Raw genomic sequence first — 26,634 nt, forward strand, 5'->3', positions numbered from 1 at the left:
TACAATGCTTGCAAGGTGAGTTTTTCCTAGTTAGCTTTTTCTGCTATGGCAGATATTGTATTTTTCGGACTATAAGTCGCACTTTTTCACATGTTTTGGCCGGGGGTGCGACCTATACTCCAGAGTGACTTATAAATGAAAAATATACCAGTAGATTCTCAATTAATTTACCGTAATAAAACAAGTTTACGTGACAGAGTCGCTCTATGTTTTAAAATGGCCACCGGAAACGGAAATGCAATGCATCATGGGCACTGTAGTATGGCGGCCGCCCTATAGGTCACACTGGTCATGATAACCAATCAGAGAACAGAACATTGGACGCGTATTCCTCACCTCACCCAGACAGTGATTGTGAAACAGCGTGTGAAGCAGACAAACACGGTGCTTGCTGTTATTCTGGGAGGGCTAACAAAACAGCTTCAACCCTTGGATATCAGTGTGAGCAGGGTGTTTAAGTTGATGCTGAGAGCTGCGTGGGCGCACTGGGTGAGCGACGGCGGAGGATTAGCGTCTGCACTTGGAAGGAGCTGGCGTCGACACCACGGGGAGGTCATGAGCTGCGCAGGTAGGTGCTGCATGAACATCGGCAGCTGACACTGGTGTGTACTATGGTCCACAGTGGGTAATGTGTCAGAAAAGAACTGTTCAGCGATGGTGCGGGTTATGGTTCGGCTTGCAATGTGGTCCGCAAAATACAAACATATCCGTAGGTAAAATGCAGCTCACAAGAGGGCACTCAAGGCTTGTGTGACTGTTCCTGCGACTTCTGACTACCATAGAAAAATAAAAATTTCAACGTTACTGATAACTTAACAAGACAAAGGAGAAGGCCTGAAAAAATGCCACCAAAAAGAAAATCATACTCTGCAGATTACAAGTTGCGACTGGTGAAATATGCATCCGAAAACGGTAGCCGTCACAATATTATCATCTGAATTTTTCATGTTAAGTTAACATACCTGTATGTTCATGCGACTTATAGTCCAGTGCGAGTTATTTATGGTTTATTTTTCTTTATATTGGATAAAGTGGCTGGTGCGACTTATACTCCGGTGCGACTTATAGTCCGGAAAATACGGTTTAGTGCCAGAAAGCACTCGCGCTTGGCAGTTTTGGCCGCTTGGTCTGGGTGACTATGCGCAGTATTTACAGCCAGTATGCATGTGTTATGATGCACAATATAGGTAGCTTGGATGCTAAGTACAACGGTTGCAAGGTGAGTTTTTCCTAGTTAGCTTTTCTGCTATGGCAAGTATTAGTGCCAAAAAGCACTCATGCTCAACAGTTTCGGCCGCTTGGTTCAGGAGACTATGCGCGATATTTACAGCCAGTATGCATGTGGTATGCTGGACAATGGCGGTAGCTTGGATGCTAAGTACAACGGTTGCAAGGTGAGTTTTTCCTAGTTAGCGTTTTCTGCTATGGCGAGTATTAGTGCCAAAAAGCACTTACACTCGGAAGTTTTGACTGCTAGAGCCGGCCAGTGAGTTTTTTTCATAGGGTACATCTGTCATTATGTATATATTTTTGTGGATTTTAATCAAATACTATTGCAGAGCTGTGAGGCTGATTTTGTCATAGTTCTAAATGAAACTTCCCCTAAAGGGTTTCATAGTTTCAAAGTTTCATTCTCCGTTGCTAAGAAAAAAAATTTAAATGATAAAAAATAATATATTTTTTTCTGACATCAAGGATGATAAAGTGTTTTTTTTGTTTGTTTGTTTATTGGGCCTAACAGAGATTTAATTCCATCTGCTGCTTCACCTGGAAGTGGATTGCACTGCAGTCTCGTTTGATGGCGGGCGCTAAAAGGGTAAAATATTATGTAATTTCTCTAATTCCGGGGAAAGAAATATACCATTTTCTCTGATATTTTGGGCAAATTACATGCAAACAAAGTGAAAATGCAAAGAAAAAGTGGCAATGCGGTGGAAAATTGGACATGTGTTGCGGTTTGTTTATGACCCGGAGCTCAAACATGTCGAGGAGGTTTTGCAAGCGAGAAAACGTAGCTACGCTGGTTAGCTGTGTAGGCTAACACTTACCGACACAACGTCTCCCATTCGCCTCGTCTTCCCTTCTGCACTGGGAACCAAAAAATAAATAAACAAACAGTTTTCGTGACTGCTTCAATGATTGCAATTGAAAACAAAACAGTACACCATTTTCCCCTGTGAAGTTATGCTGTGTATATATTGCACAACGGGACCGGCTGTCCCCATAATTGGTCAAATCCCGCCATATCACGCAGGGTTCAAACGAGACTGAACTGCTCTTCAGTTTAACAACTGCATTTTTAAGAACTGCCACAAATACGTCATTGAATATTTAGCAAATTTTTACTTTTTCAAACTGATGCACATAGAAAACACAATATGCTAGATACTTCAAATATTTAAACTAGTAAAAGTATTTTAAACACGCACAAACACATCTACTGACTGGCTCATATCAAATCATTTTGTACAGTATTGGTGAATTAATTGTGTCCCTAGGGTGAATAAAAAGTCTGCGGGTCTTCCCATTGAATGCTGGCATTCCTCTAGGATGTGTTCTGGTTCTTGCACTGTTCAGTGGTTGCACAGACTGAGTATTGGGTTGGGTTGCCCAAAGTATACGGATCTTTGCAGTATCAGTGGAACCCATGCATGCCCTGATTGCAGCACTTGAGCCAGAGTGCTTGGGTTCATCTTAACTAAGATGGCAAAGAAAACCCAGACACTGTACTTTTTGCTAATTTGTTCACGTCAATAAATAACAACTCTATTCTCGAGGTCGGCGTGACGTCACTTCAGCAAAGTGGCCAACCTGAAGGTGATAATTCCTGCTTCCGTGACTGGCCACTCGGTGAAAACGTGTTCGGTCTGTATCCTATTCTATTGAAATCAGACAGTTTTTATTGTCTCTAACTTGTGTCTAGCAGCCAGCTGATCGCTCTCATTGCCTGGAACAATGAGATTTATACACCAAGCTGACCTGAAATGAACCATTGTACATTAAATTGACTTTGACAAGTCTGACCCCTTTGAAAAGTGACCAAATTACATGTATTTGTACTGAGTCTGATGATGTTTTTCGCCTCTCTAGGTTAAATGTCCGGATGACCGATGTTGAGAATTCAAGTGAAATGCTTTACAGATTCATTCACTCATTCTTGTTTTACTGGTTGACATCTAGATTAATGGTGCATTACTGCCACCTGCTGCTCTGGAGTGGGATTCACACAGTAAGTTGACATTATATAAGATTATTTTGGGATTTTGACAGGATAGAGGTATTTTATGGGCCAATCGGATTTCAGCTGAGGCCATTGGCTTTTGCAGCAAGGTACAGCTTTCCTGTTGTTTGCAGTATATGACAGACTACTTAGCTTGTATGGACTGTGCTTATACGGAGAGGGGGCACGTTAGTATTTTTATGTTGCTTTTGTTCCTTCCCAAAACCATAGTGGAGAACCAAGCCAAGATACACCTCGCTAGTACCAGGTTGGACCCCCTTTACCTTCAGTACTGCCTTAATTTTTCATGCCATAGATTCAACAAGGTGTTGGAAACATTCCTCAGAGATGTTGGTCCATATTGACATGATGGCATCACGTAGTTGCCCATTCAGTGTCTGATATCAATAAGGCATTTTCATCCACACAATTGCCGCTAACTGGATATCTTCTCTTTTTTGGAGCATTTTCTGTAAACCCTAGATGGTTGTGCTTGAAAATCCCTGTAGATCTTCAGTTTTTGAAATACTCAGACCAGCCAGTCTGGCACCAACAACCATGCCAAGTTCAAAGTCACATAATTCCCCTAATTTGGACTCAGATTATGCACCCTTTAAGTAGTGTAGTTGAACACACCACAATTGAGCTTATCCTGATTGTCACATTGGGTCCAACTGCAGGAAGCAGATGCCAGCAGAGGGCATTTCCTGTTGAAGACATTCCAGTAGAGTCTGGGTGTATGAGATGCGCTAATGGAGCAACAGTAGATTATAGTCCGCCCTGCAGTGTTTCAGCATGAGACCAATCAGGATCAATCTGATTAAAGTCATGCGTGGCATGGCATACTTCTGTTTGTAGCTGGGTGAACACAACGGAATGTTCTGCAATGAAATCTGATGGGGTTAGATGTTCGATTAAGGATAATAAAGAAGTTGCAGTTGCAGGTGTCTTAGCCTTTCAAACAACCAACAATAACCAATATTATGTTTTAACTGGCTGAAGTTAGTTGCTGTCACACGAGAATGGATTGTAGGAGTAGTTACGAGTTTGTCTGCAACCGCGCGCGCGCACACAAGCGCACGAACAGCCTGCTGTTATTCGACGTCGCCTGTGTCTGGGAAGTTTGTTCTCTACGGAGGCTGTTATTGATGACTGGCGAGATGCTATAAAATAAATGATGATTTAATCACTTTTTAACTGCACCAAGGAAATAAACTGGAGAACGCAAACATCAGTACATGGATTTGCGTGCATTTGTGCGACTCTGCTTACGTGCCTTTGTGCAAATCTGCTTGCACTTTCTCACATTTTAAAACCAGTGTATATATGGAAAAATGTGTCAAATTGTTTGATTTTCCTCATGAAAGCATTCACCACTTCCAACTGCAGGATTTTTTACAGTATGTGTGTGCAATGAGGGCTGGCTGTGCAGATTCTGCAGCTACAGTGATTATACTTGAGAGCCTTTTAATTCAAAGCTAATGAGTATTTGTTTTAGCAGTCATACATATTGGTGTGCATGCATCCACGTGGGTATAAGTGCGTGTGCATGTTATTAAGGGACGTACTATGGTGACTGTACGGATGTTCAACAAATGAGCTGGAACAGGCGCGTAGGGAAGGGAACATGAGTCACAGACAAATTCATACAGACACATTAGACACACAAAGGACACAGCACTGATTAAAAGTGTAAACATGCTTTGTTTTAATAATCAATCAATCAGTCAATTTTATTTATATAGCGCCAAATCACAACAAACAGTTGCCCCAAGGCGCTTTATATTGTAAGGCAAGGCCATACAATAATTATGTAAAAACCCCAACGGTCAAAACGACCCCCTGTGAGCAAGCACTTGGCGACAGTGGGAAGGAAAAACTCCCTTTTAACAGGAAGAAACCTCCAGCAGAACCAGGCTCAGGGAGGGGCAGTCTTCTGCTGGGACTGGTTGGGGCTGAGGGAGAGAACCAGGAAAAAGACATGCTGTGGAGGGGAGCAGAGATCAATCACTAATGATTAAATGCAGAGTGGTGCATACAGAGCAAAAAGAGAAAGAAACACTCAGTGCATCATGGGAACCCCCCAGCAGTCTAAGTCTATAGCAGCATAACTAAGGGATGGTTCAGGGTCACCTGATCCAGCCCTAACTATAAGCTTTAGCAAAAAGGAAAGTTTTAAGCCTAATCTTAAAAGTAGAGAGGGTGTCTGTCTCCCTGATCTGAATTGGGAGCTGGTTCCACAGGAGAGGAGCCTGAAAGCTGAAGGCTCTGCCTCCCATTCTACTCTTACAAACCCTAGGAACTACAAGTAAGCCTGCAGTCTGAGAGCGAAGCGCTCTATTGGGGTGATATGGTACTATGAGGTCCCTAAGATAAGATGGGACCTAATTATTCAAAACCTTATAAGTAAGAAGAAGAATTTTAAATTCTATTCTAGAATTAACAGGAAGCCAATGAAGAGAGGCCAATATGGGTGAGATATGCTCTCTCCTTCTAGTCCCCGTTAGTACTCTAGCTGCAGCATTTTGAATTAACTGAAGGCTTTTCAGGGAACTTTAGGACAACCTGATAATAATGAATTACAATAGTCCAGCCTAGAGGAAATAAATGCATGAATTAGTTTTTCAGCATCACTCTGAGACAAGACCTTTCTAATTTTAGAGATATTGCGTAAATGCAAAAAAGCAGTCCTACATATTTGTTTAATATGCGCTTTGAATGACATATCCTGATCAAAAATGACTCCAAGATTTCTCACAGTATTACTAGAGGTCAGGGTAATGCCATCCAGAGTAAGGATCTGGTTAGACACCATGTTTCTAAGATTTGTGGGGCCAAGTACAATAACTTCAGTTTTATCTGAGTTTAAAAGCAGGAAATTAGAGGTCATCCATGTCTTTATGTCTGTAAGACAATCCTGCAGTTTAGCTAATTTGTGTGTGTCCTCTGGCTTCATGGATAGATAAAGCTGGGTATCATCTGCGTAACAATGAAAATTTAAGCAATGCCGTCTAATAATACTGCCTAAGGGAAACATGTATAAAGTGAATAAAATTGGTCCTAGCACAGAACCTTGTGGAACTCCATAATTAACCTTAGTCTGTGAAGAAGATTCCCCATTTACATGAACAAATTGTAATCTATTAGATAAATATGATTCAAACCACTGCAGCGCAGTGCCTTTAATACCTATGGCATGCTTTAATCTCTGTAATAAAATTTTATGGTCAACAGTATCAAAAGCAGCACTGAGGTCTAACAGGACAAGCACAGAGATGAGTCCACTGTCTGAGGCCATAAGAAGATCATTTGTAACCTTCACTAATGCTGTTTCTGTACTATGATGAATTCTAAAACCTGACTGAAACTCTTCAAATAGACCATTCCTCTGCAGATGATCAGTTAGCTGTTTTACAACTACCCTTTCAAGAATTTTTGAGAGAAAAGGAAGGTTGGAGATTGGCCTATAATTAGCTAAGATAGCTGGGTCAAGTGATGGCTTTTTAAGTAATGGTTTAATTACTGCCACCTTAAAAGCCTGTGGTACATAGCCAGCTAATAAAGATAGATTGATCATATTTAAGATCGAAGCATTAAATAATGGTAGGGCTTCCTTGAGCAGCCTGGTAGGAATGGGATCTAATAGACATGTTGATGGTTTGGATGAAGTAACTAATGAAAATAACTCAGACAGAACAATCTGAGAGAAAGAGTCTAACCAAATACCGGCATCACTGAAAGCAGCCAAAGATAACGATACGTCTTTGGGATAGTTATGAGTAATAATGCAGTAACATCGCCGGTGTTTTGCTCACGTGTTTGCCTCCATACTTTACATTGAGTTAACGGGCCAAACAGGCATGAAGGTATTCTAGGACTTACTAGATGTTCTCATGTGGAGTGTATTGGGATTTATACTGGATAATTTAGTTCATGACCCAAGCAAGGTTTCAGTATCACCACAACAACACTTAACTTTCAAGTCACATTTTGTCATGGCCTACACAAATATATAGAATATTCTCAGAGTGGTAGCTATAGATATGTAGGGATCACTTAAGGATTATTTAGGGACCAAAATCTGAAAATGCGCCAATTGTGTTGAGAGAGATACCACATTATTTGTTGACTCATAAAGATTTCGAAAAGGCATAGGTTATACCATCTATGACCTAGAGTTCCTGCAGGGGATAGTAAATCATCTTTATATTAAATGCATGAGTGCGTGATTTTGTAAAAGTAAAAGTAAATGCATTAAAAATACATGGATGATACAAGAAAGGGAAAACACTTATTTCCATTGTGGTCCATTTAAAAATCAAATGACGAAATAGAAAGAATAATAAAATGAAATAATCATCATGATCATAATAGTAATGATAATAATAATAATAATAGTGTGTATATGGTAACGGCAACCTAAACAATTTATAAATACATTAAGACAGTAAATTAACATTAAGATATTGCATAATTGACAGGAAATAAAAGGGTTGTGTTCCACTTCTAAAAATTGTTGTGGTCTAAGGTTCTAAAAACAGTCCAACTCATTGCTTAATTTATTACCACTCTTGAAAAATGTCAGCTACCTATTTTATAAACACTCCTCAATCTAAAGCCCATGGATCCCCACGGGCAACATGCTAGTACTTCATTGTAAATGTATTATTCAATAAAAAAATAGCAAAAAGGAGACTGAGAGGGAACAAGGTAACACCTATTCCTCATTACCAGGCAATTTGCAAGAGCAATCTAATTGTTATCCCTGCTGCATTCACTCTCAATAATAAAGCAGTTTGGGGTGAAGTTATTTCTTGCTACGTGCACAGTAGTTTTGCTGTCTCCATTTCAATCAACTCCTACTCCCTCCGCTGTTATTTCTTTGCAAATCCTCTGAGATTATTATCCATCCTTTGCTCCAATTCTGTTGTTTCCTTCCTTCTCGGACTCCACTATAATGCTCTGGTTTCTTCTGGCTTTATTTCCATTACACCACATATGAGTTTTGTTCCATGAGGAATATTGTTTGTTCCCATCCCTTTTCTGTATGGGTTTGCATTGGTCCTGGATCAAGACCAAGATCCACTCTGGACTCAACCATCAGAAGTGCATCTCTTGGCGGTGACATTCATGCCTCTGGGTCCTCAGGTTTTGACATTGAGAGATACCTGGGAAGGGTTTATGGAGCCATGAGGTCTTTGTATTCTGAGGGAACTTCAACTACGATGTTTTGGAGATGTGTTGCATTTGTCTGTGCATGATCCAGCACATAGTTGCCAAAGTGTTGAGGACCCTAGCAGGTAGAGAAGGCCAAGGTGACACCCAAGCTTTACCTGGCTGTGGTAGATAAATGGTTACATTCGAGAAGTAGGGATAGAGTGATTGTCCACCTGAGTGATGCCCATCCTGGACGCAAGGTCATTCCATTCTTTGGCAGATGGGGTGATGCATAACACCAGCCATCAGACTTGACTTGACTGTTTCTTCACTGAAAAAAAAATGGAATGATATTTACTTGAAAAAAACCTAGGCAAGTTTTTTTCACTCAGAAATTCCAAGTAAATTTTACAAGAATTCTTAAGTAAATTGTACTTGCATATATCAGTTTATCTAAAAGAATAACTCAAGTAACTTTTACTAGCAATTATCAATTGAATATTTTCACTGAATTTTACTCTCTTTACTCATAAAAAGTAAAACTTTTCAGCTGTTCCCCTTGTTTTCACTCAAGGTTGGTTTCAGTGCAAAAGGTTCATGGTTCAAACCCCACCCTGTCGCATTTCTCCATGTAAGGTGGAGGTCCATCAGGAAGGGCATCCAGTGTAGAATTTGTGCCAAATCAACATGCAGATCCAAACTGGATCTGCTGTGAAAACAAGGGGAACAGCTGAAAAGTTTTACTTTTTATGAATAAAGAGAGTAAAATTCAACCAAAATATTCAGTTGATAATTGCTAGTAAATGTTACTTGAGTTATTTTTTTTAGATAAACTAATATATGTAAGTAAAATTTACTTAAGAATTCTCCTTGTAAAATTTACTTGGAATTTCTGAGTGTAAAAACGTGCCTAGGTTATTTCAAGTAAATATCACTCCAAATTTTTTTTTTCAGTGTTCTTACCCTCATTCCTGTGATAATGACTGTAGGTACCCATATCTGTTCATTGGTTGTTTAACTTTTTATGCAGATTACTCCATAACTAACTAACTAACTAATTTGCACAAACTGGTGGAACACTTGGGAATGAATGATATTTTAAGAGGATCCAGATAAAGAATGAAGAATATGTACTCAGAGTAGGTCATTTTTAATTAGCGTATACAATTATGAACAAAATGAAGGGTTGGAGATCTACTTGGAGTTAGCAGAATAGTAGCTATGATGGTGGTCTTTGGTTCAGGGCAAGATCAATGTCCAAATTTGTGAAAGCAGTTGAGATTAACTTATAAGTTTGCCCATTAAAATTAAGGCATTTTAATGTTTTTTGTAGATGATTGCTTTGATACACATTAGTTCTTGATATTCATAAAGTATATACTTATTCTAGTTTAAGACAATCAAGACTGAGTAGGATTGCTTTCAATTCCAAGACAAGAATGAGCTAGTGAAAAGGTACACTCTAAGAAATAAAATGTAGAATTTAATTGATAAAGTTAAGGTAACTTTTTCCACATAACTTTGTCAATTAAGTGCAAAACAATCTTGTGATTTACCTAATAATGTTTCATTTGATCTAATTAACTTCAGCTACAATATTGTTTTGCACTTAATTGACAATGTTATATGGAAAAAGTTACCTTAACTTTATCAATTAAATTCAACATTTTATGCCTAAGAGTCTTGTGACTGGTCTTGAGTATTTCAACACTAGGGAACATTACATACACATATCACGTGTTGTGATGGCATTTTATTTGGAGTAGACTCCATACATGACTTGTACACCAGAAGGCTTGATCGTTTTCCCTATAAACTTGGTAATAAAATACTAAATATTCTGTTTATGTTCCAGGGGGTGTGTGCATTGCCCAGTCCTTGAAGATCCCTCGGGAGCCGAGGCCCGGGGAGTTTGACAAGATCATCAGACGCCTGCTAGAGACCTCTAACGCCAGAGCCATCATCATGTTCGCTAATGAGGACGACATACGGTGCGATTCTTCAACTCTTTGCAGTTTAAAACAGTATTGATTCGGTGAGGGTCTTGGTGGCATTTCGATTTGGTTGAGACCCTTTAATACTTTTGATTTCAAGAAAATTGGCAAAACCTTGTAGCTCCATGTTGGTCATAATGCACATTTAGCTCAAACTGGGTTACATACTGAGGAGGGAAGGGTTCACTGCCTTGCTTAAGTGCACTTCAAAAGTCATATAACCACTAATGGATTTTGCTCTGGGCTTTTTTGTTGCTTTCTGGTGCATTTTCTAGCCATTGTAAAAGTTTCCACTTTCTTTTTCTCGTTCTGTGAGTCAGACGGGTTCTGGACGCAGCCAAACGGAACAACCAGACGGGTCACTTCTTGTGGGTGGGATCAGACAGCTGGGGGTCCAAAATCTCTCCTGTGATTGGACAAGAAAGAGTGGCTGAAGGAGCCATCACCATTCTTCCCAAGCGAGCATCTGTGGATGGTAAGTGTGTGTGTTAAAAAAAAAACAACCAAAAACTAATTAATCAAATTAAGGGCTGGAGGAGAAAGAGCAGAATCAGAACGTGAAATCCACTCATGTTCCCAGTGGGCAGCAGGTTTTTGCCATTAGGGCAGCGAGGAGATCCTCATTTTGCTCCCTGTCAGAGATTCCTAGAAGATAATTGACTCCTGGAGGGACAAAGGCTGCAAGATATCAACTGAAAGTGAAGGAGTCAGAACTTTGCAGAAGTTTAAATGAATCAAAATGAGCTTTGTCTGGTTGACACAAAGGAATGCAAGAGACTTCATCAAATTAGACTCTGATAAAACTGATATGACTAATTAAAACAAAAAAGTCCTGTCCCGACAACTGATTCTCCAAGAGATTTACTATTTTGATCCCAGTGGAATCACTCTTCCTTGTTCAGTCACTACTGCTTTTATTAATCAAAATATGAATTTACAATAAATTAGTCAGGAACCCCAAGTTACTCTTTGCTGGAATTGAGTATTTTTCCTGATAAATATCCCAAAACATTTGTTTTGACTTTTGATCCTAATAAAATAACTCTTCATAGCTCAGTAACTACTGATGGTATAGATGAAAACTTGCAATATAATAGTCAGTGACTCCAAGTTACTCTTTGCTGGAATTTAACATTTTTTTCCTGAAAACATCCAAAAACATTGTTTTTTAGTTTTGATTTCAATAAAATCATAATATGTAGTTCAGTAACTACTGATGTAATCGAGCACAACTTGCACTTACAATAAATTAGTCAGGGACCCCAAGTTACTCTTTGCTGGAATTGTGCATTTTCCCTGAAAAAAAATCCAAAAATATGTGTTTGACTTTTGATCCCAATGAATTCACCCTTTGTAGCTCAGAAACTACTGATGGTATAGAGGAAAACTTGTAGTCAGGGACCACAAGTTACTTATTCCTGGAATTGAGCATTTTCCCTGAAAAAAAATCCAAAAACATGTGTGTTTGACTTTTGATCAAATTGAATTCACCCTTTGTAGCTCAGTAACTACTTATGTTAAAGAGGAAAACTTGTAGTCAGGGACCCCAAGTTCCTCTTTGCTGGAATTGAGCATTTTCCTGAAAATATCCAAAAAACATCTGTTTTGAGTTTTGATCCAAGTGGAATCACTCTTTTTAGTTAAGTATTCTACTGCTGTTATAGAGCAAAACCTAAACATACAATAAATTACTCAGGGACCCCAAGTTACTCTTTGCTGGAATAGACCATTTTTCCTGACAAGATCTAAAGACATTTGTTTTGACTTTTGATCCCAGTGGAATCACGCTTCCTAGTTCACTCACTGCTGCTTTTATTGAGCAGAACATGGACTTACAATAAATTAGTCAGGAACCCCAAGTTACTCTTTGCTGGAATTGAGTATTTTTGTCTTGATAAATATCCCAAAACATTTGTTTTTACTTTTGATCCTAATAAAATAACTCTTCATAGTTCAGTAACTACTGATGGTATAGAGGAAAACGTACAATATAATAGTCAGGGACTCCAAGTTACTCTTTGCTGGAATTTACCATTTTTTTCCCTGAAAATATCCTAAAACATTGTTTTTAGTTTTGATTTCAATAAAATCATAATATGTAGCTCAGTAATGACTGATGTAACAGAGCACAACTTGCATTTACAATAAATTAGTCAGGGACCCCAAGTTACTCTTTACTGGAATTGTGCATTTTCCCTGAAAAAAAAAATCCAAAAATATGTGTTTTGACTTTTGATCCCAATGAATTCACCCTTTGTAGCTCAGAAACTACTGATGTTATAGAGGAAAACTTGTAGTCAGGGACCCCAAGTTACTTTTTCCTGGAATTGAGCATTTTCCGTGAAAAAAACAAAACAAAAACATGTGTGTTTGACTTTTGATCCCAATGAATTTCCCCTTTGTAGCTCAGTAACTACTTATGTTAAAGAGGAAAACATGTAGTCAGGGACCCCAAGTTCCTCTTTGCTGGAATTGAGCATTTTCCCTTAAAAAAAATCCAAAATCACGTGTTTTGATTTTTTATCAAAATGAATTCACCCTTTGTAGCTCAGTAACTACTGTTGTTAAAGAGGAAAACTTGTAATTACAGACCCCAAGTTCTTCTTTGCTGGAATTGAGTATTTTCCCTGAAAAAAAAAAATCCAAAAACATGTGTTTTGACTTTTTATCCCAATGAATTCACCCTTTGTAGCTCAGTAACTACTGATGTTAAGGAGGAAAACTTGTAATCAGGGACCCCAAGTTACTCTTTGCTGGAATTGAGCATTTTCCCTTAAAAAATCCAAAATCACGTGTTTTGATTTTTTATCAAAATGAATTCACCCTTTGTAGCTCAGTAACTACTGTTGTTAAAGAGGAAAACTTGTAATTACAGACCCCAAGTTCTTCTTTGCTGGAATTGAGTATTTTCCCTGAAAAAAAATCCAAAAACATGTGTTTTGACTTTTGATCCCAATGAATTCACCCTTTGTAGCTCAGTAACTACTGATGTTAAGGAGGAAAACTTGTAATCAGGGACCCCAAGTTACTCTTTGCTGGAATTGAGCATTTTCCCTTAAAAGATCCAAAATCACGTGTTTTGATTTTTTATCAAAATGAATTCACCCTTTGTAGCTCAGTAACTACTGTTGTTAAAGAGGAAAACTTGTAATTACAGACCCCAAGTTCTTCTTTGCTGGAATTGAGTATTTTCCCTGAAAAAAAAATCCAAAAACATGTGTTTTGACTTTTGATCCCAATGAATTCACCCTTTGTAGCTCAGTAACTACTGTTGTTAAAGAGGAAAACTTGTAATTAGGGACCCCAAGTTCTTCTTTGCTGGAATTGAGTATTTTCCCTGAAAAAAAAATCCAAAATCACGTGTTTTGATTTTTTTTTAATCAAAATTAATTCACCCTTTGCAGCTCAGTAACTACTGTTGTTAAAGAGGAAAACTTGTAATTAGGGACCCCAAGTTACTCTTTGCTGGAATTGAGTATTTTCCCTGAAAAAAAAAATCCAAAAGCATGTGTTTTGACTTTTGATCCCAATGAATTCACCCTTTGTAGCTCAGTAACTACTGATATTAAAGAGGAAAACTTGTAATCAGGGACCCCAAGTTACTCTTTGCTGGAACATTTTTCCTGTACATCAGTTTAAACATCTGTTGTGACTTTGGATATACTGTGTATCACAACGGGAGATGGCACTTTTTGACTGTGTGCTATAGATTATCAAGGTATGTCCTACTTTGTACTACTTGCTTTACCTCCAGAGCTGGCAGGAAGTGAAATTAGTGACCCTGGCTGTCAGAGTGAAGCAGATAGGCTCAACCGACAGCTGTCTGGTTTCTCTAACAACACAGCAGATTAATCACAGCGGTATTTTCAGTGTACCATCCTTGGCACAGTTTATCCAAGTTGGTCCAATAGTCCCCTCACATTCATTTTGTTTTCCTGAGGCCAAAATATGGCCACCAGGTATTGCAAAGACTTTACGTCCGTCCGTTTGTCTGTCTGTGCTCAGCATAACTCCAGTCCTATTACTGCCAGGGTCTTCAAATTCACAGGGGGCATTCTTGCGACACAGACCTTGAACAAGTTCAAAGATGGTTAACCTTGACCTATTTTAAGTGGTTTAAAGGTCACATTCTTTCGTCACACTCTTTCACCGATTACATGCATACAACCGTAGGTACTTTAGCATTGCATTCTAATTAATCAAAAACCCAGACAGAGCTTTAATTCATTTGAAAGCTTGTCTCTTAGTCTTGTCCATCCAAATTGGAAGTCCCAAAAACCAGTTTTATTTGTTATTATCTATCGTCCACCTGGTCGTTACTGTGAGTTTCTCTGTGAATTTTCAGACCTTTTGTCTGACTTAGTGCTTAGCTCAGATAAGATAATTATAGTGGGCGATTTTAACATCCACACAGATGCTGAGAATGACAGCCTCAACACTGCATTTAATCTATTATTAGACTCTATTGGCTTTGCTCAAAAAGTAAATGAGTCCACCCACCACTTTAATCATATCTTAGATCTTGTTCTGACTTATGGTATGGAAATAGAAGACTTAACAGTATTCCCTGAAAACTCCCTTCTGTCTGATCATTTTTTAATAACATTTACATTTACTCTGATGGACTACCCAGCAGTAGGGAATAAGTTTCATTACACTAGAAGTCTTTCAGAAAGCGCTGTAACTAGGTTTAAGGATATGATTCCTTCTTTATGTTCTCTAATGCCATATAACAACACAGTGCAGAGTAGCTACCTAAACTCTGTAAGGGAGATAGAGTATCTCGTCAATAGTTTTACATCCTCATTGAAGACAACTTTGGATGCTGTAGCTCCTCTGAAAAAGAGAGCTTTAAATCAGAAGTGTCTGACTCCATGGTATAACTCTCAAACTCGTAGCTTAAAGCAGATAACCCGTAAGTTGGAGAGGAAATGGCGTCTCACTAATTTAGAAGATCTTCACTTAGCCTGGAAAAAGAGTCTGTTGCTCTATAAAAAAGCCCTCCGTAAAGCTAGGACATCTTTCTACTCATCACTAATTGAAGAAAATAAGAACAACCCCAGGTTTCTTTTCAGCACTGTAGCCAGGCTGACAAAGAGTCAGAGCTCTATTGAGCTGAGTATTCCATTATCTTTAACTAGTAATGAGTTCATGACTTTCTTTGCTAACAAAATTTTAACTATTAGAGAAAAAATTACTCATAACCATCCCAAAGACGTATCGTTATCTTTGGCTGCTTTCAGTGATGCCGGTATTTGGTTAGACTCTTTCTCTCCGATTGTTCTGTCTGAGTTATTTTCATTAGTTACTTCATCCAAACCATCAACATGTTTATTAGACCCCATTCCTACCAGGCTGCTCAAGGAAGCCCTACCATTATTTAATGCTTCGATCTTAAATATGATCAATCTATCTTTGTTAGTTGGCTATGTACCACAGGCTTTTAAGGTGGCAGTAATTAAACCATTACTTAAAAAGCCATCACTTGACCCAGCTATCTTAGCTAATTATAGGCCAATCTCCAACCTTCCTTTTCTCTCAAAAATTCTTGAAAGGGTAGTTGTAAAACAGCTAACTGATCATCTGCAGAGGAATGGTCTATTTGAAGAGTTTCAGTCAGGTTTTAGAATTCATCATAGTACAGAAACAGCATTAGTGAAGGTTACAAATGATCTTCTTATGGCCTCGGACAGTGGACTCATCTCTGTGCTTGTTCTGTTAGACCTCAGTGCTGCTTTTGATACTGTTGACCATAAAATTTTATTACAGAGATTAGAGCATGCCATAGGTATTAAAGGCACTGCGCTGCGGTGGTTTGAATCATATTTGTCTAATAGATTACAATTTGTTCATGTAAATGGGGAATCTTCTTCACAGACTAAAGTTAATTATGGAGTTCCACAAGGTTCTGTGCTAGGACCAATTTTATTCACTTTATATATGCTTCCCTTAGGCAGTATTATTAGACGGTATTGCTTAAATTTTCATTGTTACGCAGATGATACCCAGCTTTATCTATCCATGAAGCCAGAGGACACACACCAATTAGCTAAACTGCAGGATTGTCTTACAGACATAAAGACATGGATGACCTCTAATTTCCTGCTTTTAAACTCAGATAAAACTGAAGTTATTGTTCTTGGCCCCACAAATCTTAGAAACATGGTGTCTAACCAGATCCTTACTCTGGATGGCATTACCCTGACCTCTAGTAATACTGTGAGAAATCTTGGAGTCATTTTTGATCAGGATATGTCATTCAAAGCGCATATTAAACAAATATGTAGGACTGCTTTTTTGCATTTACGCAATATCTCTAAAATCAGAAAGGTCTTGTCTCAGAGTGATGCTGAAAAACTAATTCATGCATTTATTTCCTCTAGGCTGGACTATTGTAATTCATTATTATCAGGTTGTCCTAAAAGTTCCCTAAAAAGCCTTCAGTTAATTCAAAATGCTGCAGCTAGAGTGCTGACGGGGACTAGAAGGAGAGAGCATATCTCACCCATATTGGCCTCTCTTCATTGGCTTCCTGTTAATTCTAGAATAGAATTTAAAATTCTTCTTCTTACTTATAAGGTTTTGAATAATCAGGTCCCATCTTATCTTAGGGACCTCGTAGTACCATATCACCCCAATAGAGCGCTTCGCTCTCAGACTGCAGGCTTACTTGTAGTTCCTAGGGTTTGTAAGAGTAAAATGGGAGGCAGAGCCTTCAGCTTTCAGGCTCCTCTCCTGTGGAACCAGCTCCCAATTCAGATCAGGGAGACAGACACCCTCTCTACTTTTAAGATTAGGCTTAAAACTTTCCTTTTTGCTAAAGCTTATAGTTAGGGCTGGATCAGGTGACCCTGAACCATCCCTTAGTTATGCTGCTATAGACGTAGACTGCTGGGGGGTTCCCATGATGCACTGTTTCTTTCTCTTTTTGCTCTGTATGCACCACTCTGCATTTAATCATTAGTGATCGATCTCTGCTCCCCTCCACAGCATGTCTTTTTCCTGGTTCTCTCCCTCAGCCCCAACCAGTCCCAGCAGAAGACTGCCCCTCCCTGAGCCTGGTTCTGCTGGAGGTTTCTTCCTGTTAAAAGGGAGTTTTTCCTTCCCACTGTAGCCAAGTGCTTGCTCACAGGGGGTCGTTTTGACCGTTGGGGTTTTACATCATTATTGTATGGCCTTGCCTTACAATATAAAGCGCCTTGGGGCAACTGTTTGTTGTGATTTGGCGCTATATAAAAAAAAAATTGATTGATTGATTGATTGAATATGAACTTTTGTGCAGAGTACCTCCACAGAAATTGGTTTTCAGTCATAGTTGCGTAGGCCCGTGGCACCACGGCCATGAACATTTTTCAAGTTAAATAATCTCAGCACACCATATGAAAATGCACAAGAAGGAAAATAATACTATGTGACTTCTTCAAGAGGAGATAATTGGACTTTTGTGTTTAATTAATGCATCAGACTGTATGATGTTGACCCAAACCGCTTTATGGATCTCCGTGAAAGGTATCACCATTGTGTCACACCATATAGAAAATGTGCATAAAGGAAAACAATTTAGATCCGACATCTTCAATGAGAGATAATGGGACTTATGTGTTTAATTGTTCAGTCATACTATGATATTAACTTCTTACGTGCAATAACTCCAAAACTGTTTTATGGATTTTAATGAAACTTCACACAATTGTAGCACATCATATGAGGATGTACACGGTGGAAAATAATTCTGGTCTAATGTCTTCACTGAGAGATAATGGGACTTTTGTGTTGAATTATTCAGTCATACTATGATATTAACATCTTACGTGCAATAACTCCAAAACTGTTTTATGGATTTTAATGAAACTTCACACAATTGTAGCACATCATATGAGGATGTACATGGCAGAAAATAATTCCAGTCAGATGTCTTCAATAAGAGATAATGGGACCTTTGTGTTTCATTGTTCAGTCATACTATGATATTAACTTCTTAAGTGCAATTACTCCAAAACTGCTTTATGGATTTTAATGAAACTTCACACAATTGTAGCACATCATATGAGGATATACATGGCAGAAAATAATTCTAGTCAGATGTCTTCAATGGGAGATAATGGGAATTTTGTGTTTAATTGTTCAGTCATACTATGATATTAACTTCTTATGTGCAATAACTCCAAAACTGTTTTATGGATTTTAATTAAACTTCACACAATTGTAGCACATCATATGAGAATGTACATGGTGGAAAATAATTCTGGCCTGATGTCTTCACTGAGAGATAATGGGACTTTTATGTTGAATTGTTCAGTCATACTTTGATATGAATTTCTTAAGTGCAATTACTCCAGAACTGCTTTATGGATTTTCATATGAGGATGTACATGGTGGAAAATAATTCCAGTCAGATGTCTTCAATAAGAGATAATGGGACTTTTGTGTTTCATTGTTCAGTCATACTATGATATTAAAATCTTAAATGCAATAACTCCAAAACTGCTTTATGGATTTTAATGAAACTTCACACAATTGTAGCACATCATATGAGGATGTACATGGTGGAAAATAATTCTGGTCTGATGTCTTCACTGAGAGATATGGGACTTTTGTGTTGAATTGTTCAGTCATACTTTGATATGAATTTCTTAAGTGCAATTACTCCAAAACTACTTTATAGATTTTCGTATGAGGATGTACATGGTGGAAAATAATTTCCGTCCAATGTCTTCAATGAGCGATAGTGAGAGTTTTGTGTTGAATTATTCAGTCATACTATCATATTAAATTCTTAAGTGCAATTACTCCAAAACACTTTTATGGATTTTAATGAAACTTCACACAGTTGTAGCACATCATATGAAGATGTACATGGTGGAAAATAATTCTGGTCTGATGTCTTCAATGAGCGATAGTGGGACTTTTGTGTTGAATTGTTCAGTCATACTATGATATTAACTTTTTAAGTGCAATTACTCCAAAACTGCTTCATGGATTTTAATGAAACTCCACACAATTGTAGCACATCATATGAGGATATACATAGAGGAAAATAATTCTAGTCTGATGAGTTCAATGACAGTTATTGGACTTCTGCATTTACTTCATGCACCATACTTTATATTGTCATCTTAAGTGCAACATCTCTGCAACACTTCGTGGATTTCACTGAAACATTGCAGGCTGGCAGCACATATTTGAAGTTGAGCAAGAAGAAATAATAATGGTCGGACACCTTCAAGAGGACATAATTCGATTTTCTTTTTAATTAATGCATCTTACTGTATTGAGTTTACTTTACAAGCAAGCACAACTCATCCAAAGGTACTTAATGGATTTCAGTGAAAAGTATCGTAATTGTAGCACACCACGTGAAGATGTGCATGATGGAAAATCATTGTGGTCTGACATCTTCAAAGAGAAATAATTGGACTTTTGCATTTACTTGATGTACCGTACTTTATATTGACTGCTTAAGTGCAACTTCTAATCCGCTTTATGGATTTAAGTGAAGCTTTGAAGGATGATAGGGATGGGAAGATGTGCATGAAGGAAAATTTTGGCAATTCAACATGTTCACGGAGAGGTAATTAAAATTTTGGTGTTTGTTTTTTTTAGTGTCATATTTGTCATGTATAGAGGTTTACCAGTTGTTAATTCAGGCATTTCATCACCAAAGATTTACGACCGCTGATTTGTAATGCCTTCAAGTAACTAGTACGGCAGAGCGGGGATCTCATTTTTGGAGCTAATTAATCACTCTCCCTCTTGCATTTTCTTCTTACTTTTCTTTTTGCAGCGTTTGACCGATATTTCCGTAGCCGCTCGCTGTCCAACAATAGGAGGAATGTGTGGTTTGCTGAGTTTTGGGAGGAGAATTTCAACTGTAAGCTGGGGATGCACGGAAAGCGACCTGGTAGCCTCAAGAAATGTACAGGTAGGACTCCAGAGGGCGACAGAGCCAAAAAAATCAGTGATTTCTGTATTTTCAAGCAATGACTCTTTTTTCTGAAGCATTTTTTCCATTTCACGTTTTGAACGTTTCAAATCATAATTTATATTTCACGTTGAGTGCTTCTTCACATAATGTTTCGAAACGGTGAATCTTTTTTTGCAGCAGTTTATTAGATCTGTTATTTAATTACTTATTTTACGAATCACTAGTTTCATTTAGAGCTTTGGATATTTGGAAACAATGATTAGCTTTTGGACACAACTGGTTCATTTAGTGTTTCAAACATTTCAAAGCAAGGACTCACTTTCTGAGGCAACTGATTCACTGAATGTGTCAAGTACTGTCGGACAATGACATGTTTGCTGAAGCAGCTGTTTCGTTTGTCATTTGAAGCATTAGGAAATAGCCAATTACTTTCTGAATCCTCATTTAGTGTTTTGAGCATTTCAGAACACTTTCTTTTCACTGTTCAATTTTGTGATTTGAGTGTTGTGAGTTGATTCTTTAATTTATGTCTCGTATGATTCAAAACAAAATTTGATGAAAAACTGCATTCTTGTATTGGGAAGCAGTGAATAATTTCATGGATCAGTTATTTTATCTTTCACTTTGAATTATTATTTAGCTATTTTATGAATAATGTGTTTTTTGGAACACTGACTTTTTAGAAAGACTAAATCATTTTTCAAGCAGCTACTTCATTTACTGTTTATAACATTTCATTGTTTCAATGAGGGCTTCAGTTACTGCTTCAAGTGTTTACTTAAGTGTTTCATTGAGGGTTTCAGTTAGTACTTTCAATTAGTGTTCTGAGCTTTTTATTTTGTGTTTCAAGTCTTTCAAAACAGGGAATCTTTTTCTGAAGCGGCTGTTTTTCTGAAGTGCTTCAAGTGTTTACTTAAATGTTTCATTGAGGGCTTCAGTTAGTATTTCAAGCAATTCACTGAATGTTTTATTTAGTGTTCGGAGCCTTTCATTTTGTGTTTCAAGTCTTTCAAAACGGAATCTTTTTCTGAAGCAGCTGTTTCATTTAGTCTTTCAGGTGCTTCAAAACTATGAATTACTTTCATAAGCAGGTATTTTATTTATTTATTAATTTATTTTTACCATTTTTGACATGACGACTTATCTACTGAGTAACTTTGTTTGCCTGCTGGTTGAATTGTGTGGAAGCATTTCATGAATTTAGTGAAAGTGTTTGACTTTTGAATTAATCATTTAATTTAGTTTTTCAAACAGTGAAACATTTCCCAAGATCTTTTTTCTTCCACATGCTTCCAACATTTTGAAATACTGAATCATTTTCAAAGGAGAAACTATACATAACCAGTGGTGGGCACAGTTCCGCTAATCCGCTAATCCACTAACCACTAATTAGCAAATTAGTGGTTAGTTTTTAGTTTTTGTTAGCAGATTAGCTTTTCAGCTAACTTTGAAAACCATCAGCGGACCAATTAGTGTCCGCTAAATTTAGTTCTGCTAACTTTTGGTCCGCAAACATTTTTTTTCTGGTAAAGTGACTAAATTTAACTGTCAAAAACCCTAAAATCATACATGCTAGTTCCTATGTATGAATACAGAGAGCTAGCTAACACTTCCAGTTCACAGGTCAAAGCACACAAATGCTGGTAAGAAGACAAGTTACACTGTGGACAAAAACAGTATGTAAGCAGCTCAAAAGTCAGTATTTTTATTAGTTTATTTTTCGTGCATTTGTTTTGTGTTTGTGAAGGCAGTATGGGTGAGCCATAGTTCCATTAATGGTTTGTAAACTGTGACGTCTAACACTGCATTTTACTGCTTTTGATAAAGATGACGACAGCGTTTGATGTTTTATTTTTTATTTATTTATTTTTCATGCGTTTGTTTTGTGTATGTGATCCTGGGAATGCCCAGCAGCCTTTGCAGCGCTTAAATTCAAAACTGGCTCATCAGTAGTCAATAGTGTAATTTGATATGGCCACGACCGAGTCTTTTCTAAAAGTTAGCGGTTAGCGGTAACTTCTGCAAAAAAGTTTTGCGGTTTATCAGCTTAGCGTTATAAAAGCTTTTCATTTAGCAGTTTAATGGTTATCGAAACTAACTTTTAGCTTAGCTGTGCCCACCACTGTACATAAGTAACTCGGTAAAACTATTGAATACTTAGCTCAAATTTTGGGTGCAGATAAACTCAAGTGAGGACAGAAGAATCTTGTTTTTTTGGGACATTTTGGCAACTTTTAACATCCTTAACAGACCTACAATATTCTGGAACTGTCCGTTCACACACTTACAGGCAATGCCCAAACACAAAGACGTATTCACGCCGGATTATCTTTTGTGTCCTTGACATCAATCACAGCATGACGTTTTCAGCTTCAACTCTTCAGGGAAGCTTGCTTGCCACTAATTAGGGCAGCCCGCAAAGTTTCAGCACATTTACCACATCGCAGTTGCCTGTCAGTGTCTTTGCTGGAGCATCTTGGCCTTGAAAGTCTGACAGCAGGGACAGACACGGGGTTTAATTAGAATGTATGCTGTAAAGATCACTGCTGACTGGAACAAGTGGCCTTAAATCACAGTGCACATTAGCTGCGAAGCTCCAAGGAGCAATGGAGCTCAACAAGTACAATTGTTTGGGTGCTCAAAGTTGAAAAGGAAATTAAACGCTACTTTGTTGTAGTCGGTGCTTGTAAATATAGTTATTGAACCACCGGTGTGTATGTAGCATGTGAGCTTTAATAATCACAGTTTCATTGAATGTTGGCTGTGAAAAAACAGTATACGTCTATGGCCTGTGTTCATACTGCTGTGGTTAAGTCCATAGTACACAATTCATTTTGTAACAACCGTGACTCGCATTCACTGTCAGTTACCATTATCACCGCTGGCACGTGTCCCTGTGTGTCTAAGTGTCATGGGTCCACAAGTCGTGCGGCAAACTCCATTAATCCCATGTGGCGTGGTTTGCGACCTCTAAATCATCAACACAAAAGCCAATCAGCAACCTGCTTCCCATGGTTGAATGTGAAAATAGCCGTGATTGTCGGCTGTGATTAAACTGAGACGAATAGAACAAATGGAAAACTACATGGTGTCAATCAGCATCCAGAAGGGAAATTAACAGAAGGACAGACTGACAAAGTGTCAGTGTGAGTTAAAGGGGTCATACTGGGGAATATTTTAATATTTTACCCTCGCTATTTGTGTCGGAGCACATTCAGACTGCCAAAAATCCACATCCAAAACCCATCAACAGCAAAATGTCTACTGCAATACATTTGTAAAAACCCGTGTCCAAATAGGACTTTCTTTTGATGGAAAAGCACTGAGTAAGCGCTGGATGGGTCTCTTATTGTGACAGGGTTTCAATGACAACAATAAATGGCTAAAGACAAGCTCATAATGTATGGTGATTAAAAAGTACTCACCCACAGCCAGACCCAAGCGTCTGTCCAATCACAGATGAGTTTGTTTTGTCTCAATTAAGATAAATTTTAAGTGACAAATCAGCAAAAATGTATATCTCATCCTGTTTGCCTGAAAAAGTGCTGCGGTGACATCACGGCACCTCTCTGAAAAGCTGAGAGATTTTCAACTTAAGAGCACAAAAAAAGAGTCTGCTCTAAAAAAAACAGCCCCCTTCCAAAAAAAATTTTGAAAACACATTTAAGATAGTTGTGTGTAATATTAAATGAAAGAGGGATTATTTTTGTTTGTTTCAATGATGCCATAAATAGTTTCTTTCAGTGGTTAAGAGATTACCACAGTGCGTCATTTGTAAAAGTGTGATAATCCCAATTCGTAGACTTAAGATGAACATTGCTAAATTGATGTTAACTGTTTGATGATGGATTAGCTGTATTAAACCCTTGCTGTGATTGGCGTTAGCATATACAGTCACACATTAGTTGTTAGCAACAATATTTGTGATCATGCTAACTGTTGAGATTTATGATATTAAGTCATATTCTCATGAGCGCCACTAGCTTAGCTTATGGCAAGCTAAAAGTAGGCGCTTTCATTTTGGCTGAACAACTATACAGTTTTTGTATATTCTGTGTTAGTACGTGCCCCGGCCGATGTGCTTGATAAATTCCTGCACAACATGTAGTTCCCAAACAATGCTGTATTTGCAATGACAGTGCGTTTTCAACAAAAACATAAGGAGTATATTTGGCACAAGAATTTGTGTATCTTGTGTATTTTTACGCCTAAATGATCGTAAGTCACTCATCCAGCAGCATTTTCTCATGTTGGCAAATTCAGCGCTGGGCAGACAAAAGTAGTCCGGCGAGCAATGCCAAAATGCTAACTTCAACGAATGCTAACTTACATGTCCGGTGATGTGCTGGAGTATGTGCGGGTGCTACGTGTCGCCATGTGTTGTTGATTTAATCATGCTAACCTGTGAGACAGCTGCTCTTTGATCGAAGAATCCTGAAACACAAAAGCAATGGAACTCCTTCTGAGTTTTAACAAAATAAAAGCTTTTTTTTAAGTGCATCGGCTTGAGCATATCCGTAATTGTAAACAGACTCTGTTGGAGTTGCATTGAAAGCGTGCACTCAGGTAAAACTAGTGCCCAAGGGGAAGCTAGACGAAGCAGACACCAGATCACGGATAGGCTGCTTGGTGACATGATTACGAATGCTTCCACGCCACTGGCTACAGATAAAATCAGCAAGTTCACAAGCTGTTAATTAATGAAAGCTGCACTGTCACACTTGATCCTCATGTTTCGCTGATGTATAAGCACTCCTAACACACAAACGCACAAAAAAATAATATATATCATTTCAACTTAAGAAGTGACAGTAATATATTTAAAGAACTGCATGTGAATAAATTGGTAAGTATGGGGAGGAATAGTACTCTCCAACTGCTCCAACTGTTTTTCTGTTCACCTTTTCAAAAACTGGGTAATAATACAGTATCTGTGAGTTTCAAGATGGCAAGGGCTAATGCAGTCTGACATTTGACCATCTGACCTTGACCTGCACCCAAAAAGATTGCCCTATGGTTGACCTTGCTATGGCAAATCTGGAATCCACCTAAGAGGTCCAAATTGGGTTGAAAAGAAAATTCCTTGACCTTTGCCCAAATTAATTCTTGGAGGGTAGTTTTGGGGTCAACATTCATTGTAATACCAACTTTGGTACAAATCAGCAAAAGGTCCGAAGATGAGTAGCCCAACATGCATACATCAACTTTCTATTAGGTGCTTTTTGGAGGAGTTGTTTAACCACACGTATTCATTTGATGCTTTTTATCTGGGACCGGTGTTGCAGACCGAACGGTCCACTCCTAAAAATTGGTCCGCCCTGCCTCCACTGCGCATGCGTCATTTCGGACCACAGCAGCTCGTCCCAGACAGAGTCTCTTCACCCAAAGCAATCAAATGGATTAATGGGATTATTAACCATCCGATGACAAGGTAAAACATCTTAAATCATTCTAAAGTCAGTTTTAAGCAGAAAAGAGTTGATAAGTGGTGAACCACAGCTAATGATGCATGCGCAGTGAAGGCAAGGCAGACCGATTTTTAAGGCGTACCATTCAGTCGGTGACACCGGGTTAGGGTGGCAGCAGATCAAGCGGCTAATCCCTCACTTCCCAAGTCCTGTAACTCTTCCTGTGGAATCCAAAGGTGTTCCCAAGCCATCTGGGAAATATAATCCCTCCAGCGTGTCCTGGGGCTTCCCTGTAGCCTCCTCCCAGTTGGATGTGTCTGGAAGACCTTCCAGAGAGACTACCAGGTTTGGGCATCCTCACTAGATGCCCTAACCCAACTCAGCTGGCTCGTTTTAATACAAAAAAGCAGTGGCTCTACTCCTTGTCCCTAGTCGAGCTTCTCACCGTAAAAGGGCTGTGATTAAACAAGAAGTCCTCAAAGGTGATTAGGCGGAGGAGGTAAATACCTTATGACCCAACAGCTGTGAAGGCGGATGAAGGCTGCAGCAGGTCCATTGGATGAGGCTAAGGCTCTGTCAAGGTTCTGTCAAGGACCTTGTGCTTGTTAGCAAGCAACACCATTCTCACATTAAACAAACCCACACACAGGCGTCTCTTAATTTACTATCCTGTCCAGGAATCCACATATTCGAGAGTTAAACAGGACAAGGGTGAGGGAAGGAATAATAATAACTAACTGTAGTTTGGACCGTATAGTATGATGGACACCATGTACAGTTAGCATTTTATAAAGTGTCAACAGATTAAAATGCAATTAATTGTAACAGTGCAATGAAATTAGTAACTATATAAGACATGTGAAATGTAATGACAACAGTGCAAAGTGGGTGCGTAGAGAATGGTGAATACGTTCATTATGTTCATGTTCA

The 26,634-nt window shown here is 38.4% G+C and overlaps 1 protein-coding gene and 1 long non-coding RNA gene across 2 annotated transcripts in view; one reads left to right on the forward strand and one right to left on the reverse strand.

Annotated features, from left to right (window-relative positions):
• grm8a (glutamate receptor, metabotropic 8a) overlaps nucleotides 1-26,634 on the forward strand; it is a 666,822-nt gene that overhangs the window by 443,071 nt on the left and 197,117 nt on the right. Inside the window, exons 4-6 of the mRNA XM_034163875.1 lie at nucleotides 10,233-10,368; nucleotides 10,692-10,846; nucleotides 20,156-20,293. Coding sequence (XP_034019766.1) covers nucleotides 10,233-10,368; nucleotides 10,692-10,846; nucleotides 20,156-20,293 — 429 coding nt within the window. The remainder of the gene's footprint in view (nucleotides 1-10,232; nucleotides 10,369-10,691; nucleotides 10,847-20,155; nucleotides 20,294-26,634) is intronic.
• On the reverse strand, nucleotides 1,313-25,121 carry LOC117504405. Its single transcript, XR_004558792.1, has 4 exons — nucleotides 25,107-25,121; nucleotides 7,825-7,832; nucleotides 3,475-3,478; nucleotides 1,313-1,450 (listed from the first exon to the last, which is right to left on the reverse strand). It is a non-coding gene; the product is annotated as an uncharacterized LOC117504405 (long non-coding RNA).

The sequence above is a fragment of the Thalassophryne amazonica genome, chromosome 22 (genome assembly GCF_902500255.1).
Source record: "Thalassophryne amazonica chromosome 22, fThaAma1.1, whole genome shotgun sequence".
In the NCBI taxonomy this organism is placed as follows: domain Eukaryota; kingdom Metazoa; phylum Chordata; class Actinopteri; order Batrachoidiformes; family Batrachoididae; genus Thalassophryne; species Thalassophryne amazonica.